At 38.6% G+C, this 18,996-nt stretch overlaps 1 protein-coding gene across 4 annotated transcripts in view; it reads left to right on the plus strand.

The window, feature by feature from the left end:
* znf592 (zinc finger protein 592) overlaps positions 1-18,996 on the plus strand; it is a 221,210-nt gene that overhangs the window by 174,938 nt on the left and 27,276 nt on the right. For all 4 annotated transcript variants that reach the window (XM_063070873.1, XM_063070876.1, XM_063070875.1 and 1 more), the window contains exons 4-7: positions 3,371-3,549; positions 4,868-5,044; positions 12,384-12,546; positions 15,737-16,003. In XM_063070873.1, coding sequence (XP_062926943.1) covers positions 3,371-3,549; positions 4,868-5,044; positions 12,384-12,546; positions 15,737-16,003 — 786 coding nt within the window. The remainder of the gene's footprint in view (positions 1-3,370; positions 3,550-4,867; positions 5,045-12,383; positions 12,547-15,736; positions 16,004-18,996) is intronic.

Consider the following 18,996-nt stretch of genomic DNA (forward strand, 5'->3'; position numbering starts at 1 on the left):
AATCACGAACCCATCAACCTCCACTTTAAATGTACCCAATGACTTGGCCTCCACAGCCATCTGTGGCAATGAAATTCACAGATTCACCACCTTTGGGCTTAAGAAATTCCTCCTTATTTCTGTTCTAAAAGAATGTCCTTCTATTCTAGGGGTTCCCATCCTTTTTTTTATGCCATGGTCACCTACCATTAACCAATGGGAACCCCTACTCTACACTGAGGCTGCACCCTCTAGTGGTCTTAGACTCCCCCACTACTGGAAACCTCCTTGCCACATCTACACTATCTAGGTCTTTCAATATTCAATAGGTTTCAATGAGATCTCCCCTCATTCTTCTAAACTCTTCAACATTAACTCTTTCATTCCCAGAATCATTCTCATAAACATCCTCTGGACTCTTTCCATTGTCAGCACGTCCTTTCTTAGATAAGAGGCCAAAACCTGCTCACAGTACTCCATGTGGTCTGACCAATGCCTTATCAAACTTTATCATTACATCCTTGCCTTTATATTCTAGTCCTCTCACAATGACCTTCCTTACTGCTGGCTCAACCTACAAGTTAACCATTAGGGACTCCAGAACAAGGACTCCAAAATGCTTTTTCACCTCTGATTTATGAATTTTCTTCTCATTTAGAAAATATTCTATGCTTTTATACCTTCTTCTAAAGTACATGACCATATACTTACCCAGACTACATTCCATCTGCCATTTCTTTGCCATTCTCTGAATCTAAGTCCTTCTGCGTACTCCCTGCCTCCTCAACAATACCTGGCCCTCTACCTATCATCCACAAACTTGGCCACAAAACCATCAATTCTATTTTCCAAATCGTTGATATATAACCTAAAAAGAAGTGCTCCCAACATTGACCCCTGCAGAACACTACTAGTCACCAGCAACCAATCAGAAAAGGCCCCCTTTGTTCCCATTCTTTGCTTCCTGCCAGTCAGCCAATCTTTTCTCCAAGTAGAACTCATGTCAATTTATTATTGTGCTCCACACCGCTTGAAGTTAAATTAGATATTTGAGTTTCCAGCAAAGAAATGGCCATGCTGATGTTTTTGCCCATCTACACTAATCCTTTTTACCTCCATTTGAATCGTATCCTTCTAGGTCTCTTAAACATGGTAATTGTATCTCCACTGGAATCATGCTTCAGGTGGCAACCACTTTCTCTTATAAGCAGTTGACATTTCGAGTCTTGCCTGAAATTTCGACTATTTATTCCTCTCCATGGATGCTGCTTGACCTGCTGAGCTCCTCTTCCCCACCAAGGAAGTTAATCCACAGCAATAACTTGTGCTGTCTGCTGGACCTCAAAAAGCAGTTGTTGTATACATGTAAATTTTTAAATTTTCTGAATTTTGCAAGTAAAATATCCTGTCATGCACATTTGTGTTATTTTAGGATATCTTTTAGTAGAGCGCAGTTAATTGAATTCTGCAAGGACAGTGATTATTTCACTTTCAAATACCTTTTTTTAATATACTAAACAGCTTAAGTTACTGCTTTAAAGCAGAGCACAATGCAGCTTCAATCTCCAATAAAACTGGAGGATTTTTCTTTCCCCATTTCATTACCGAACTATTAAATTTATACATAGCTTATTACAACTATAAACTGATGAAACAAGCAATCAATGCCAGAAAGCAGCAATGGGTAACTAACCTGTTGGGGGCAGGCTCTCTGTTACTACATCAAAACAGACTTGGGGGTAATTTCAAGCTAAATTGGGAAATATCGAATAAGCAAAACTGTGCTTGATTTTTTTTTTCATCTTTTGTTAACTTATTTACCAATACATAGGCTGTGTTTTTAATATATTTTTTGTGTAATATATTGCCTTTTGTGATTGTTGCAATCTTAGGGCCGTTTTATTTTCCCTTGTCCATTCGTCCCCCCCATCCCTCTCCACTGATCTCCCTCCTGGCACTTATCCTTGTAAGTGGAACAAGTGCTACACATGCCCTTACACTTCCCCCCTTACCACCATTCAGGGCCCTAGACAGTCCTTCCAGGTGAGGCGACACTTCACCTGTGAGTCGGCTGGGGTGATATACTGCGTCCAGTGCTCCCGATGTGGCCTTCTATATATTGGCGAGACCTGACGCAGAATGGGAGATCGTTTCGCTGAATACCTACGCTCTGTCCGCCAGAGAAAGCAGGATCTCCCAGTGGCCACACATTTTAATTCCACATCCCATTCCCATTCTGATATGTCTATCCACGGCCTCCTCTACTGTAAGGATGAAGCCACACTCAGGTTGGAGCAACAACACCTTATATTCCGTCTGGGTAGCCTCCAACCTGATGGCATGAACTTCTGCTAATGCCCCACCTCCCCCTCGTACCCCATCTGTTATTTATTTATATATACACATTCTTTCTCTCTCTCTCCTTTTTCTCCCTCTGTCCCTCTGACTATGCCCCTTGCCCATCCTCTGGGTTTTTTTCCCCTCCCTCCCCATTTTCCTTCTCCCTGGGCCTCCTGTCCCATGATCCTCTCAAATCCCTTTTGCCTATCACCTGTCCAGCTCTTGGCTCTATCCCTCCCCCTCCTGTCTTCTCCTATCATTCTGGATCTCCCCCTCCCCCTCCCACTTTCAAATCTCTTACTAGTTCTTCTTTCAGTTAGTCCTGATGAAGGGTCTCGGCCCGAAACGTCGACTGTACCTCTTCCTAGAGATGCTGCCTGGCCTGCTGCGTTCACCAGCAACTTTGATGTGTGTTGCTTGAATTTCCGGCACCTGCAGAATTCCTCGTGGCCGTTTTATTCTGTTTCATCACCATCATCATCATGCACTATGTCATCTGACATAGGCGATCGTGATTTTTGACCATAATTGTTCTTGGCAACTTTTTTCTACCTTTCTGGTTAGATTAAAATTTATCTTTTCAATCAGAACCTCTTTAGTTCTTCGTGTTTTACACTGTTTTCCGGAACAAAACAGTTTTCTTGATCGGAGATCTTGTGTAAATTCTTACAGTCTGGTTATTAATATTGGTGCTTGCTGTCTCACTGTCCAAATAATCTTCCACACAGATGTGAATAAATGTACCAGCATAAAATGGAGAAATAAATTTCTCTTGAGTAACTCTTTTTTTTCAGACCTGAAGAAAGGATTCTGTCATATATTTTGCCCATGATGCGCAAGAACCTTTTTAACTGAGTGGATATGTGTCTTTTGGTAATTTCTATGTCAGCTCAAGTGTTTCCTAAAACTATGCATCACAGATGCAGCTCTCTTTCTTCCACCATCCTCTACCCTCTGCCGTTTATTTTGAACCAAATAAGATGGTCTATGAAAGTACTGTGTATTTTAGCAATATTTTTAAATTGCATTCCTTGTGTTTCTTCTTTCCAAGACATGTCGGGTCTGCCAGATGATGCTACCCAATAAATGCAGTTATGCTGCTCATCTGCGTATTCATGCACACAAGTCCCCTTATTGCTGTCCGGAATGTGGTGCAGTATGTCGTTCAGCTTATTTCCAAACTCACGTCAAGGAGAACTGCCTACACTATGCACGGACAGTAGCATATAGGTCAGTATGAAAAAACATTCTAGCGCTAATTAATCATTTTTTTGAAAAATTACACTTGAATTACTGCTCTAAAATAAATAAAATCTATACATAGAGAAATTAAGGAGAAAAAGAAGGACAGTTTGACATTAAATGTATTGTTCTCCTCCTGCAGATAAACATTGGCCAGTAATGCTCCAAGATTCGTATGAGGAAATACTGCTTTTTTTAATATATATTTCTACTGCACGAGCACTGTAGATCACTGGTGTTAAACAAAACATTACTGGAAATGTTCAGCAAGTCAGGCTGCTCTCTGAAAGAATTTCCTCAGATCTCAAAATTATGAGTCAGGAACACAGCGTAATTGTTGAATGCATTAACTGCTGTTACTGCTTCAATGAATGGCAGGTCAGAAGTGAAAGTTAGTTGGTGTTGTGGGATCATCAACAGTCCCTGAATATCGTTTATTCTCTGAAAGTAACCAGAAAATGGAGGCACATTGTTGAATGGGGCAACACTGGTACAGCTAACAAAGATGCTGCCCTTACAGTTCCAGCAGCCTAGGTTTGATCCTGATATTTGGTGAGGATTTTGTGTGTTCTCCCTGTGGTGAGTGGGTTAGTAGGTTAACTGGCCAGCATAAATTGTCCCCAAACAGTAGATAAGCAGTAGAATCTGCAGGTATTAATAAATTGTGGGGAGAATGAAATGAGATCAGTGTTGGATTAGTGTAAGTTGGTGTTTGACAGTTGGTATAGACTCAATGGGCTGAACGGTTCTGATAACTAAGAAGAATGAAGCTTGATGGTATTTCTTGTATGTTCCTTACAAAAGCAGATATTCCAGGAATTTTGCACATAAATATAACTGGAATCCTCATACCCATATTATAAATCTCTAGTTGTTTCCTTATTCAGAAGTGGAATATATAACATTATAGCTAAATATACTATGCCCCCTACAATTGCAGAAGACCTTTGAAAGACACAAAGGCCAGATAAGGTGTTTTCAGTAGTGTCAGCCAAGGAGCTATTAAGTCAAGTTTCCTTATTCCATAAAGAGGCAGTAAACTTCACAGTGTGGTTAGTCTTTTAATTTGTCTGGAAAAGGTCCAGGGAAACAGTTTGTTCTTTTTAGATCTCCTTATTTTGCATCCCTATTTATTATATATTTTACTATTTTAGTGCGAGTTATGCTTATAGCTAAGATGGGCTTCAAAAGAACAGGTGAAAGAAATTTGGCAATAGTTCTGTTCACCTTATAAATATAAGTTTTTTACTGTGAAATAGTCAATTATTCATGCTAATGTTTATTTTGCTCTTTCTCCTTTACACAGATGTATGCATTGTGGGGGCATCTTTAGTGATCTGAACACAATCAAGACTCACATTCAAGTTTCGCACACTGAATCTTTTCATAAATGCACAATTTGTCCAATGGCCTTCAAGTCAGCCCAAAGCGTCAACTCTCATTACAGCTCTCAGCATCCGTTAGTTAAGCATCCACCATCTGAGTAAGTCCAGGATACCTGTTTGAACTTATCTGTATTAATTACAGGGTCATCTGAAGATATAAACCAGTGTAATTGTTTGTATATTCAGACCACTTAGCAGTACAGAAGCACAATTATTGAATGGAATTCTATACGGTAGTTCAGTACTTTATTCAAACACATATTATACTGGCCAGATTTATTAGTGTAAACTATTTCCAAGATCTGAACTGACTTCACTGTGAAAGCAGTGATTCTCCTCTTCGGAGTGTCATATTGCTCTCCCTGGTGCCCTGAAAACAATTTTTGAGCTGAAGAGGCCAGGAACAATACAAAAGATAATAAATCTTCTGCTAGCAAGTATACTAATTATTATGTAAGCACCTCTTTTCTATGAGTAAAATATTTTATTTAAAAATAGTAATATTTCCAAATGCAACACATGTAGATATTTTCACTGACTATCAACATGATTTAGATGATTATTTCCCACTGCTTCACATTTGGCTGAATGTTTCTTTTATCACCGTTTTCAGAGAGCTCTGGAGGTGGAGTCGGGGTGTATATATTTGAAACCAAAACTGAAGGAAATTTAAGCTACAAGAGATTTGAGGGTTATGGCAGGAAGAGAGTAGTTAAGGCCAAGATTGTTTGTTGTTCAATTACCTCACAGGATTGACAGGTCAATTTAAAACTTTAATGGTGCCAACGCACAGATTTTTCTAGCAATTGGACATCACTGCTGTTAAAGCCCCAATACAACTTTAGTTGAGTTTTTTTTTATTACTATTATATGAGATACTGTGTAAAAAGGCAAAATTAAGTAGAGAGTGGTAAGTGGGATCCTAATAAGTGGAGCGGAACAGAGAATGGGACTCCAGTGAGTGTGAAGGAAACACAGCAAACATACCTGGTGAGCTTGGTGCCAAACCATTCGTGTTTCTACTTCACATTTTCAAATGCATTTAACATTTTTATTTTAAATTTATTTACTACACTTTGTAAAAGGTATAGTGGGGGGATTAGGAAGGAGGACTCTAAATAGTAATTATAATATAGAGCACAGTATAAATAAGAACATGAAGAGGTGCACCTAAGAGAAATAAGGCAGTAATCATGAAGAAACCTTAACCAACAGGAACTGGAAATTCCAAGTTTGCCAAATTAATCTAAGTTACGTAGGGGGTAAATTCCTAGAACATATATGTTGGATTTCTGAATCAGTATGTTGAGGAACTAATTACCAATTTGGACAGCAAGGAGGGGTTTGTTACTCTTGCATAGATGGGTTTTCCCTCACTTTTTTTTAAATTTTATTTTTATTTGGATAAGGAATTCACAATTATCATGTACTTTTTTCACACATATAACCTTTTCCATTTTTTTATATGTATAAAACTACAATTATTTATACATTCTTAAGTACACATTGAGATGATATAAAAGGAAAATAAACATTTAAATAGATAATTATGTACTGTGGTAAATCTAACCTATTAGGCTAAGTAATGAAATTAGTTGTTAAGAAAAATGGTAATAATAGTTTCCATACAACCCTTCTGGACCATTTCCACTGGTCCAAAATGTTGCATACAAGCCTATATACCAACCATTGTAGGTGTTTATATCCCAATTTGTTCGTGCTTGTTCCTGCCCGCAGACATAATTATCCAATCCCTATGTACTTATTTACTTAATTTTTTCATTTTTTTTATCCCTTTCCCAAATCTTTCCCTTTACTTGTGTTAATTCTGTATTTTCCAAAAAAAAACAAACATTTAGACTAGGTTTGCTTACGTTAGCAATATTACTGTGTTGATGAGAAGAGCAATATAAATCATTAGGAGAGTCATCTAAAGTCTGCTCGCATTGGGGTTATATATTCAATCCATTTATTCCAGATTTGATAAAATGTTTCTTTTTGAGTTCTCAGGGAGTAAGTCAACTTTTCCATTTTAAATATTTCCAAGATAATTTCGTACCAATCTTCTAATGTAGGTGGTATTGGATTTAGCCATTTTCTAGTGATTGATTTCTTACTTGCCGCTAAGAGGGCCTGCAGCAACTTTATATCTTCCTTCTGTTCAAGGAACAATACATGCCCCAAATAGAGCATCTCAAAGTTCAGAGGTATCTGGGACCTAAGTACCTTAACTAATGTTCTATGAATACCTTCCCAAAATAGACTTAATTTAGGGCAATCCCAGAAAATATGAAAATGATTTGCCTCCTTGGAGCCGCACCTTCTCCAACACATCACAGTTGTATCTTTATATTTTTCCTGATATGGGGTCTTGAAGTATCTTATAATGTTTTTCCAACAATGTTCTCTCCAAGTCAAAGAATTAGTCGAGGACCATTGAAAGCTGCAGTTTTCCCCCAAGCCTCCTCTGAAAGTACCAACCCCGCTTCTTTCTCCCACTTCTCTTTAATATACAGTGTATTTACATTTTTAGCATGGGAGAGTGCATTATATAGGCGAGAAACTGATTTACTAGGTATTGAACTGCAAGCCGAATTCAGAATCTTGAAAAATTCTAATTCTACTGTTGATAGGTCTGTATATCTACAACTCTGGTTAACATAGTTTCGTATTTGAAGGTACCTAAAAAAGTCATTATGTTCTAGGCCATGTTTGTCCTGCAGGATTTGGAAACTTTGTAATACTCTTTTATCTATAAATGAGAGGTAGGTTGTAAGACCTTTCTTTATCCATAGCTCAAATCTTTTATCTCCTCTGTTGGGAAGGAATTCGGTATCATATGCACACCATCTAAAGAGTTTTAACATGTTATTAATTCCACATGAATTAACCACCTTCTGCCATACTTTTAATGTAAGATTTATCCAAGCATTATTAAATTTTTCCAACTGGGCCATCAATCCTTTGTCAGCTATTGAGGCCTGAAGAGGAAAACTGTCAACTAATCCAAATTCTATTTCCTTCCATCTAGCCTTATATTCCCTATTACACCAATATAACAGAGGGGTTATTTGTGAGGCATAAAAATAATTTCTCAGGCAAGGAAGAACCATACCTCCTCCTTCCTTCCCTAACTGTAAGGTGTTATATCGAATTCTAGGTTTCCTTCCTTGCCAAATGAAGCGGGAAATCCATTTGTCCCATTCCCTGAATTGATTATCATCCACCTCCACTGGTAAAGTACGGAAAAGATATAATAACCGAGGAAGAATATTCATTTTTATAGTATTTATCCTTGAATTTAAACTTAAAAAGGGGATAAGATTCCATCTATGCATATCTGCTTTTATCTCTGAGATTAATGGCCCATAATTTACCTGTGACAGTGTTGAAAGATCCTTCGGCAGGGTTATTCCTAAATATTTTAATGATTTAGCTTCCCACTTAAGATCGTATGTATCCTGCAATTTTTTGGATGGTGTATAATTTAGGGACATAACCTGCGTTTTCTTTACATTTATTTTATAACCTGATATTTTCCCAAAGTCATCCAACAGTGTAAACAATCCTATAAATGATTTTTCTGGTTCACTCAGATAGACCAAAACATCATCTGCGAATAACGCCACTTTCTGTTCAATCCCTGCCACCTTGATACCTTTTACGATTTCGCTCTGTCTTATTAGTTGGGCAAGTGGTTCAATATATAGCGCAAAAAGGAGCGGAGAAATTGGGCATCCCTGTCTAGTGCCTCTCTCTAAAATGAAGGAGTCAGAGAGGTCCCCATTTATCTTAATTCGGGCTGTAGGGCTGTCATATAGAGTCTGAATTACTTTAATAAACCTTTCTTGAAAGCCGAATCTTCCTAACACTCTGTAGAGGAATGCCCAACTAACCGAATCAAAAGCTTTCTCAGCATCCAATCCTACTACCATTGTCTCTGTCTCGTTCTTATTAACCTGTTCTAATATGTGCAGAGTTCTCCTTATGTTGCCCTGTGTTTGTCTTTGTTGAATAAATCCAGTCTGGTCTAAATGGATTAGGCCAGGTAAAAGCTTTTCCAATCTGCGCACTAATATAGATGTAAATAGTTTGTAATCTAAATTAAGAACACTAATTGGCCGATAATTGCCACATTCTAGTTTATCTTTACCCTCTTTAGGAATAACTGAAATAATCGCTTCTCTCCAGGAAGGTGGAGTTTCTCCTCTCTGCAAGATCCAATTAAAGGTGTTAAGTAGTAATGGGGCTAACTGTGTCTTCAGGGACTTGTACCACTCTGAGGTAAACTCATCAGAACCCGGGGACTTTCCAGCCTTTAACCTAGAGATGGCCACGTTCAGTTCTTTGACAGTTACTGGTTCTAATAAACTTTCATTTTGTAAATCTGTAAGTTTAGGTAGATCTAAAAAATTCAATACACTGTCTATATAGGGCTCATTGGGGGCCCGGGGTTGGGAGTACAGCTCTCGATAATATGTTTCAAAACTCTCTTGAATTTTCCCTATTGTACTCTCCACAAGCTTTGTCTTTGGATTCTTTATTTTATGAATTGTATTGTCTGCTTGTTGTTTTCGTAATTTATATGCTAATAATCTAGCTGATTTACCTCCTACTTCATAATTCTTTTGTCTCAGGTAAAGAAAATTTCTTTGAGTTTCCAATGTATAAATATCATCAATTTCACTTTGCAATTTCCTAATTTCCTGTTTTCGATTTGAATTACTTTTGTTGCTATCTACAACTTGAAGTTGTTTTAATTTTCCTTGAAGGTCTGCTAATTTTTGTGCATTGATTTTTTTCATGTGAGTAGTAATGGAAATAATTTTCCCTCTCAGTACAGCTTTCAATGTATCCCATAAAATCACTGGTGATGTTTCTCCCGTGTCATTAAGGTCTAGATATTCTTTGATTTCTCCCCTTAATCTCTCCATTACTTTCGGGTTATTGAGTATATGTGAGTTTAGCCTCCATAGTGTTTTCCTCATTTTCCTTTCCAGGATTAGAGACATAGAGACTGGGCTATGATCCGACAGATCAATTGTTGCAATATTACAGTTTTTTATCCTGAGTCTATCTGTATTAAAGATAAAGAAATAGTCTATCCTTGAATAGGCTGAATGAGGGAAAGAGTAATATGTATAATCTTTACTAGTAGGGTGTAATTCCCTCCAGACATCTATAATTCCCAACTCCTCCATCAATGAATTCACTTTCCGAGTCAGAGGTTTATTCTGAGTAACTATTCTTGAAGAATCTAATATAGGATTTAATCTAATATTAAAATCCCCTCCACAAATTACTACCCCTCGAGAACTGACCATTAGGTCAAAAATGTGTTTATAAAATGACCATTCACTACCTGGAGGAGCATAAACATTCAGCAATGTTATTTCTGTACCTTCTATTCTTCCTGTGATTTTTACAAACTGTCCTTCTTTGTCTCTAGTCTCTGAAATATGTTCATAATTAAGAGTACTTGATATTAAAGTAGCTACCCCTCTTTTGTGACTCAATTTATATGATGAATAAAATATATGCTTAAAGCCCATTCTTTTTAATTTTCCATGTTCAGATTGGCTCATATGTGTTTCCTGGAGGAAAGCTATTTGTGCCCTCTCTTTTTTCAATTTAGACATAATCTTATTTCTTTTAATTGGATTCAAAACCCCATTAACATTATAGGAAATTATTTTTACCAATTCAGTTTGCATTTTTCTCTAGTAGAAAAAAAGCACTCTCCTTTTCTAACCAAACAGTAAGCAATCCCTTCTCAACAGTAAACCAAGACATATAACCACACCCTAGACATTTCTGAACGTATAACATTTGAAAATTTTTCCCGACTTCCCACAGTGAGGCCTGAGCACCGACCCGCCTCAGTTCAGAGGGATAACCTCTATCTTCACCCTGTGTTAGAGGGCCCTCAGCAGTTTGAATAATCATAGAGAATTTTCTCCTATTTATGTCTTGACCATATTGCTATCATTCAAGTTATTCCGCCTAGTTTATTTTCAGTTACCAGTTTTCATTTTACTTTTAAGTGCGATTTACTCTTTTCAGTCATTTCTCTTAATTAATCTGTATTCTCTGTACATTCGCGTCTGAATATTTGCAGCTTTTCCTTGTAGTTTGACACTCTGGTTCGAGTGGAGCGTCCTCGCCCCACTAACTGCCACGACTTCTACCGAATCCTCTCCAGTAGCGACTCCGGTTGGGTGATAACTTTAATAGGTAGTCCCCGGTCCGCCAGGTCCAATGTTGCCTCCTCCACCGTAGCGTAAGTTTTTGTCCCTTCGTCATAAAAGACTCTCAGCCGAGCTGGATACAGGGTCTGGAATCTGATGTTGTTTTCCTTCAGGACTCTCCGTGTTTCCGTATATTCCTTCCGTCTGGCAAGAATCCCCGGTGCGTAGTCGTGGTCTAAACTGATTTTGCAGTTGTTCCACATGAAACCTTTCTTTTGCCATGCTCTTTTAAGCACCTCTTCCTTCGTTCTGTAACTGAGAAATCTGATCAGAATCGATCTGGGCTGGGCGCCTGCCGGAGGCTGTGGTGCCAACGTGCGGTGAGCCCTTTCTATCTGTAGGTCTTTTGCGGCCGGTATATCAAGGTTCTCTCTAAGTAGCTTCTCCACGAAGGGAATCATCAATCCGGGTTTACCTTCGGTTCCTTCGGGAACTCCGTAGATCCTCACATTTTCCCTTCTCGAGCGGCCTTCTTGATCTATTAGTTTCCACTGGAGCTGGTCTTGTAGCTTCAGCATTTCTGCTATCACTTCCTCGGCATTTTGTAGCTTCTCTTCAATTCCAACAATCCTCGCTTCGGCTTCATCTATCCGCAAGTTAGTTTTTACTATTTCTCCTTTAATATCTTCCAGCTGTTTGCTGTTATCTTGTCGGAACTCGCGAATCTCTCCGAGAATCAAAGACAGAGTCACCGATTCCCCCTCATTATCTCCGTCCTGGCTTGCCATGGGGGAGCTAGGCCCGTCGCCTTGCTGCATCTCTTTATGTTTATCAGCCTTCGAAGCGGACTTTTTATTCTTGTTCTTAGACATCATCCTTGCCCCTTTTATTAATATAGTTATGCAATATTAAGTATTTGTCTAAATTCGATTTTGGGGCAGTTTACCTTCTTTTTTGTCGAGAGACCTTTTCCTTACGCTGCCATTCCCTTGATGACCCGGAAGTCCGTGGGTTTTCCCCCACTTTTACTGTGGTTAGACTTGGAAATGTGATGCTGTGTTGCATGGTCCCATACTTGGTATTATTTTTAATAAGCTATAGTACAGAAATTAGTGAAAAGAGAAGAACCATGTACAGTAATATACGTTTGTAGTTACATCTAATCTCTCAAAAATCTCATTATCTTGGAATATTTATTGTTAATTTATGCTACTAGTTGGATGCTAATATAAAAATTCTCTATTTTCAGGGTTATCTTCAAGTGCTCAATGTGTGAAACTGTTTTCAACCAGCAAGCCCCACTACACAAGCACTTTGAGCAGCACAAAAGGAAGTTGAGAATCTGTGTTTACGAGTGTCCTGTGTGCAAACTGGTCTACATGCACAAACAGTTGATGATGGAACACTTCAAGGTAAGCACAGTGGCTTGAGCTAGCTTGTAGTTTTCAATAACATTGAAAATATCCACAGGTAACATTTTATCATGGTTTGTGATGCATGACTGATAATGAGGGAAAGAAAATAATAAAGGTAACAGTCACGATGTTACTGCTGCTTATTTTGAGAATACTTTACAATTTTTAAGCGAGTTTTAGCCCATTGAAGAGTAACCTTAATGAAATATTTTAGGAGCAGTGCAGGGATGGTAGTATACAACTTTATGAAAACTGACAGGCCCTACAATATTTTGAGGAAAGATTGGATGAAATTATAAAATTACATTGGCAGTATTTTTACTCATTTTCCAGGATATGAGTATAGATGGCAAGCACTATTCGCCATCCATGATGTCCCTTGAACAGAGTGGCCTGTTAAGTCATTTAAGAGTCAGCTAGTTCCCCTGGCTCTAGAGTTCCATTTGCATTACCTGCGTCATCAGACTTGGTGTATAGCCACAGATAACTTTTCCAGAAGCAGAAAATCAGTTGCTCCTCAATATTATCTAACAGTTTTTTCAGAAAAGATGTTCTTTCAATTTCTATATCCTAACAACCAATCTTGATTAATAAACAGCAGTCTCATACATTTCCAAAGTCTCACACAATCCTAAGCAAAATCCTTGGTATTTTCCAGTTGATTGATTTGTAATGGAAAATTAAAATTTTCTAAATCATATGGAAACTTTTGAAAATCTTTTCAATCACCAGCTTTGCTTTATAGTAACTGAAATTTTTATTGTTGAAGTTGTGGTTTGAAAATCATAAGAAGAAACTGATTCATTCCCAACAGTTGAATTAATTTGGTAATTGTGTGTTTCCAGTATCTTTGCAAGCATTTATACTTGGGCCTCAACACTTTCGTAAAGTCTGGAGTTTTTAAGTCATTGTTTTTTCCCCAAATGATCATCTGAAGAGTTCTCAAAAGTTGCAATTCCCAGCAAACATATAAGAATTTTTATTCATACACATTTCAGTCAAACCATTTACTCATCTTGGTACAGTTGTGATGATCATCCTTGCTTCAGAGTGCATATGATGTTGGTTGAATGAAAAACTCAGTTGAAATTATGGAAGTAGAACACCCTGTTCTCAGCAAATGTTAGTACAGAGTTCTTCTTGGGTTTTACAAGATAGGTAGGTGAATGATGTTTTCTCCAATGGTAGGTTATCTAGAATCGCAGGTCAGACTGAAATCACTTAGTGAGATTATCCTTGCCTTTCCAGGAGCAACTCACTTAGAAAGATTATCCTTGCGTTTCTCAACTTGTTCTACTATGGCTCTTCTTATGGGATCAGATTCAGAATAGTTTCACTTAGCATTACTCATTACTACTAGGTTCCTTTGGTGAGAGGTGGGTTTGGGAGAGAAGTAGGAGGGAGTGTCTAAAATAAGTGACCATTAAAAGTCCATATACAGGGTCTCAACCTGAAGCATTGACTGTCCATTTCCCTCCAGAGATGCTGCCTGACCTGCTAAGTTCCTCCAACAGCTACTTCTTTGCTTCAGATATCAGTATCTACACAGACTTGTGTCACTATTTTGAACTATCTGCACTTATGCCAAAGGAACTGCCTGAATTTGTTCTACTCAAAATTGCCATGCTGTTGTGGAATCCAACATTGGTCGGCTGTACCTGGTAGTATGCATTGCTCTCTGCTGCCAGACTTCATAAAATCAGCATGCACCGTAGGTTGCTATCATGCATCTAGGTTTTACATGAACCTGCGAAGGTTATATGAACAACTAATGAGGGTCACATAAGAATAGAATTTCACACAGCTGCACTACATGACAGTAGGATGCAAGTACCATTCACCCACAAACATTTTAATGCAGGAACAAAAAGCATACCCAGAATCTGCCAATGGTTAAATTAAATTGCTTCACTCACCAGGATTTGAACAAGTGAATCTACTTTAAATGTTCAGTAGATACTTTATGCTGCTGAAATTGAACCTATTACAAAATATTGGTTTCAATGCATACCTGTCAGATAATGTACAAAGCATTTTAAAATTAATAATAGGAAGCAATTTGTGTGAGTGCAACCACTTAACACACTGAGAGCTGCAGAAGTAGCCCGCTATGGTCAATAGATTGAAACAGATTAAACCAAAGCCCCCCCCCCCCATGCACAAGGAACAGCAAAGCATCGACCCTCCCACTCTTGAGCAAAAAAAAAGCATCAGCACCCTCCAGCCATCAAGCAAGCAATAGCAAAACGCCAAAGAAAGACCATGATCTGCAGTACAATAAAAACTAATCATACACCTGACAATTCAAACATACCACAGGCATGCGTGCACTCGCCCTTGCCCTCCTTCTCCCCCTCCCATCATAGCACCACCCACCTACTGCCGTACTCTGATAAAGATATCATAAGGAATAAGAAATAGTTTATGATTGGTCTTGTGCAGACTAAATTAGTATTTTTTTATTTCCTTGCTTTACCTTTATGGAGTTGGTACAGATTTATCATTTTAGAAACATAGAAAACATAGAAAACCTACAGCACAATACAAGCCCTTCGGCCCACAAAGTTGTGCCAAACATGTCCCTACCTTAGAAATGACTAGTCTTACCTATAGCCCGCTATTTTTCTAAGCTCCATGTACCTATCCAAAAGTCTCTTAAAAAGGCCCTATCGTATCTGCCTCCACCACTGTTGCCGGCAGCCCATTCCACACACTCACCACTCTCTGAGTAAAAAACTCTGACATCTCCTCTGTACCTACTCCCCAGCACCTTAAACCTGTGTCCTCTTGTGGCAACCATTTCAGCCCTGGGAGAAAGCCTCTGGCTAGCCACGCGATCAATGCCTCTCATTATCTTGTACACCCCTATCAGGTCACTGTCATTCTCCGTTGCTCCAAAGAGAAAAGGCCAAGTTCACTCAACCTATTCTCATAAGGCATGCTTCCCAATCCAGGCAACATCCTTGAAAGTCTCCTCTGCACCCTTTCTACGACTTCCACATCCTTCCTGTAGTGAGGCAACCAGAACTGAGCACAGCACTCCAAGTGGGGTCTGACCAGGGTCCTATATAGCTGCAGCATTAATACTATATTCTGCCATCATATTTGTGCAGTAAATGATGTTAAATGCTTCCAGTGTGCTGGTTTCCAGTTGGATAATTATAACAATCCTTTATCTTTATACTAGGATGTTCACAACATTGCAGAAACCACTGAAAAGTCTCCAGACTCCGGGTCTCCATCTACGGGCAAGTCATGTGGCCAGACAGCAGAAGCTTCCACGGTGCACATAGCTTCTAATGGTTTAAACAATGGTAAAAAGGATGAGACTACCATGCTAACGGCCGAGAGGCGGCCAAAAGGGAAGAAGCTTGGCTGGACTTGCAATGAATGTCTACAGTGGTTCTCAGAACGAGAGCTCTATGTATCCCACATGAAGCGAAGTCATGGAAAGGTAAATATCATTTTGATAATCAACTCCTGTTTGAATCAGTAATCACTTTTATATAATTACCTTGAATTTTCAGGCAGAAACACATTTAACTTGGAGTAACACACACAAAAGTCTGAATTCAGCAGGTTAAGCAGAATCCATGGAAGGAAATAAAGAGTTGATGTCATCAGGTCCATGATTGCTGCTGACCTGCTGAGTTCCTCCAGCATTTTGTGTGAGTTACTCTGGACTTCCACCACCTACAGAATCTCTTGTGTTTAATAAGTTTAACTTGTCTGTGCAGGTGCTTATATTCCTTTCACGTCACCTATGCTATCTATCTTTGTTCAAAGGTTTAAAGGTTCAATTTAATGTCAGAGAAATGTATACAATATATGTCCTGAAATGCTTTTTCTTCGCAAAACATCCACAAAAACAGAGAAGTGCCCCAAAGAATGAATGGCAGTTAAACGTAAGAACCCCAAAGTCCCCCCCAGCTCCCCTCCCTCCCGTGTGTAAGTGGCAGTGAGCTGCAATTCCCCCTCCTCCCACCGGCAAAAAAAAGCAAGCACTAAGCATGAGCAGAACGATAGCAAAGACACAGACTTACAGTTACCCCAAAGACTTCGCGTTTCACCTGGAATTCTCTCTCTCCCTGATAAGGGAGAAAGGGGTGTCTCCATTTTCCCAGCAAGTGGGGAGACATAACAGACAACTCACTGGTTTACCATGTTAAAAGTCCTTTACGTCGCTTTTTCCGAGGTCAGTTCCCAAAGATCGCAAAGATCCCGGGTCTTTGGGCACTGAGAAGTAGATTTTCCGACTCCCCCTATAACACACGGATGTCCTGCCATGACACCAACCCTCTATCCACCCGTCTCCTGAACCCCGAGATCTTTAGGCTTCCAAATTTGAGCTGGACTCTCAGGCCAAACCCTTGGCATGCCGAACAATGGCCAGACCCGAAACTCAGAGAATGGGTCCCATTCCCACAATGAACTGAAGTCAGCGTATAACTCCAGGTCAGGGTCTTCAAAAGAACCCTGAAAGGGAAAAATAAAGATGTTAAAGATGGAAATAGAACTGTTTCTGCAGATGCGAGCGAAGTAGTCGCCGTTTAGCGCCATCTTAATTTCACTCCACCTCCCTATTGTGTACTTCTTGATTGTATCTGTACTATTCATATCACCAAGTTATATTGTTTCCATATTCACACTACTCTGGGCATTATTTTTTCTTGAATTCCTCATCAGTTATGATCTTTAATTTATGACTCCTGGTTTTGGATTCTTTTACAAGAGGAATCACCATTTCTTTGTCTATCATAATCTGTTCTGCAATCCTAAAAGTTTCTGCTGCTCAGGCCACTCTCTTAATTTTCTTCTGTATCAGCAATTTCTGTCCATACACATCCATCAATCTCTTTTCAGGTTTTTACCACTTATGTAGACTAACATATATTTCACAGTAGTTAATTAATTTGGGGAGGAGTGATGAAATTTTAACACCTAGTGGGAATCCACATGCTCATGGAAAAAATGCACAAACTCCACACAGACAGACCTAATATGAGGATCGAACCCAGCTTATTTGAGATATAAGCTGTAGAGCTAACTAGGGTGCCACACATCAGCCTTAAGAATTGATTAAATAGATGGTTAAAGCAAAGAAGGAGAAGAGAATATGAAAAAGAGTCGTTATTTGGCAGAATATTGCTCATGAACAGTTACAATCTGGTAACAACTGGTTGATCAGAAATGCCTGGTTCCGTTTTGGTTAAAGTATTTTGACTTAAAGGTATAATCAGTATTTTCATTTGATTAGTGAAGCCCTAGATTATATTGTTCTCATGGTTCCATTAGCAACAATGGGATGGATGATTCATGAGGGAGTAAATGTTAAACTGTGCACCATAATTCCCAGGGCATTGTACATTTTTATTAAATATCCACCTAAATTTTGAAGAGAGATAGTGGCTTAATTGTGATGGTTTTTCCTTACAATGGTTAATTTAAACATACCTTTTTAAAAGAAAAACTTGTGATCCTTTCAGCCACACAAAAGACTTCTTTTTCACATTTGCAAAATGTGATACTTTCCCATTAGGCAAGGTTGTGGCTGCGAAGCATTGCTTTCCAGCATTTTGCCAAGAAATGTATTGGTTTGAAATGAAATCATTGACTTAAGCCTCCTCAACCCTCCGGGATAGAGAATTTCAGAGATTCACCAACTTCTGAAGAATTTCTCCTCGTGCCTTATACTTTTAAATTCCTCAGCCAAGGGAAACATCCTGCATTCTTCTCTGCCTAGCATAAGAATTTTCTATGTTTCAGTTAGGTCATCCCTCTCTAGTCTGCACTATTTATTAAAGGGAACATTCACCATCCCTGTAACCACTAATTTCTTCTATGGCAAGTATTTCAGATAAGGAGGCAAAGCTATATGCCGGTGAAGTCTCACCAAGGTCTGTTAAAAATACATAAATCATCCTTACTCTTGTATTTAAATCCTTTCTTAGTAAAGTCCAACATACCACATTTCAATCTTGAAATGAAACTATTTCCTTTCAGATGTGAGAAATACATCCAAAATGGGATTATCAGCAAAACTGTTAGAGCAGCATAGCAAAGTTTATAAATTGACCCCCTATTCCTTATGGGTATGAGCACTCTGGGTAGCTTCTGTAACATTATTTGGAACCTTTTTTTAATAATCAATCTCTACTGCAAAAATAAATCATTTCCTTTGACAATTGTTCTTGCGTCTTCCTGTTCGTGGGTTAAAAAGTGATTATAACATCAATCCAGTCCACTGATGATTAAAAACAGTGGGTCATCTTGATAAAAGATATTTGATTTTATTTGTGTGCTAGTTTAGGCTAAAATGGATTACTAAACCAGAAATTATTGAGAAAAATATACAAGTGGATTTCTGCCTGTAGTCATTGTGAATCCTATGTAAGTGTGCTTGAAAATGCAGGTTGTGTAGTCAAGTATTGGAGTGGATCTTGGTGA

Source organism: Mobula hypostoma, chromosome 18 (genome assembly GCF_963921235.1).
Source record: "Mobula hypostoma chromosome 18, sMobHyp1.1, whole genome shotgun sequence".
NCBI lineage: Eukaryota > Metazoa > Chordata > Chondrichthyes > Myliobatiformes > Myliobatidae > Mobula > Mobula hypostoma.